Here is a 1,479-nt window from a genome sequence, read left to right as displayed (position 1 = left end):
TCTTTCAATTTTCCATACAATGCCAAACACTGCCAATATGCCCTCTTGCTCCCATTCTCTTCTTCACTTTCTTGTTGCCATTGATTCTTGCACTCTAGAAACAGTTCATCCACAAGACATATAGTCTTCTCCTTCAACATTTCCTCGACTACTTGTGCTTCAGCCTTCATTACGACGTAATCATCGTTCTTCACATTTTTCCTCAACCAAGTCGATATGCCAATTTCTTGAGGTGATGATGATTCGTCGTCAGTACTGGCCTTAAGCTCCATGTTGAAAATCTCGAACTGTTGATCCCTTATTGGATAGTTTTTGTAAAACCAGTCCAATGCACTGGAGTCATCCGCGATGAAAATTCTCCGTGGATAATTATCCAAAGAATCCTTCAACAAATCAGGAAGGAACTTAATTTTCCTTGATCTAAAGCTTGATTGAGCCAATGCTTGTCTTGGAGGCTCGAGATTAACATCTTCTAGGCCTTTCAATGCATCTTTCTTGGCCTCGACCGTAGTTCCACAGGAAATCTGCTTCGCTGGGGAATTTTCCGAGCCAGTTGGTTTCCCGGATTTCCTCATTGCCACTACGGTGTTCTCGTATCTTCGAAGGTACACGATTTTGTGATTTGTTTGAAGGTGTAGGTCATTCGAGGGATCATTGCCCAATGGTGCAATCGCAATGCCATTGTTCTTGAGAATGCCATCGATTTGGTTGATTCCGCTGAAGCTCAATTTAAAAACAAAATCAAACATCTCGTTTTTAGTGATCTTCTTTCGGCGGAGATCAGATTCAGTGATCAAATAAATGCCCATTTCTTTCAAGAAATCCAAATCATCTTCAATATCACCAGCCCCGGCGCCAACAATGAGGCCCTTGTGGCCCATCTTGATTAGGCCTTCATCGACCAAATCACGGAATAGGATAGGCAGAATTTTGAAGCCATTGACATCTGAACCGGTGTCAGATCCGTTCAAAGCACCAGAAGAAGCTCTCATAATCGAGCCAAGTGAAGGTAATGTGAGAAGAACCATAGCCAAGAAAAACGATCTTGACATAATCCTCAGAACCCGAGCGTCAGGCAACTTGATGATCAAAAGTGTGTCGGAATTTAATCCCATTCCCACAGCATTAAGCTCATTCATCCCTAATTCGTTCTTGGCTCGGTGCACATGAGCCAAATCGCCCATCCCTGTCAGAAGAATGCTGAAGATAAAGGGAGCAGCAAAAGATTTTATAGATCCAAAAAATACAGATTGTTTGTAATTGTCACAGAAAAAACTGATTATGGGAGAAAAAAGCAATTTTGAAAGAGAGAGAAAAAAACAAGCTAAAAGGTCGCGCAGTACGGGAAAATTTTAGCGAGTACAGAATCTTGCTGCGGTGTGATTTCCACCCACGAGAGCCACACGAAAGCTTCGAATTCTAGACCAGAGGAGCACCAATTGCCTGATTCTTGCAATTTCCATGACTTTCTCTTTCTCC

General features: G+C 42.3%; 1 protein-coding gene across 1 annotated transcript in view; it reads right to left on the bottom strand.

Moving 5' to 3' along the window:
* Window positions 1-1,463, bottom strand: part of LOC111376797 — a 6,116-nt gene extending 4,653 nt beyond the window's left edge. The window contains exons 1-2 of the mRNA XM_022999802.1: window positions 1,364-1,463; window positions 19-1,186 (exon numbers count right to left, since the gene is read on the bottom strand). Coding sequence (XP_022855570.1) covers window positions 19-1,186; window positions 1,364-1,463 — 1,268 coding nt within the window. The remainder of the gene's footprint in view (window positions 1-18; window positions 1,187-1,363) is intronic.
* Window positions 1,464-1,479: the final 16 nt, after the last annotated feature.

The sequence above is a fragment of the Olea europaea genome, unplaced genomic scaffold (assembly GCF_002742605.1).
Source record: "Olea europaea var. sylvestris unplaced genomic scaffold, O_europaea_v1 scaffold1561, whole genome shotgun sequence".
In the NCBI taxonomy this organism is placed as follows: domain Eukaryota; kingdom Viridiplantae; phylum Streptophyta; class Magnoliopsida; order Lamiales; family Oleaceae; genus Olea; species Olea europaea.
This window is presented reverse-complemented; position numbering and strand designations above follow the sequence as displayed.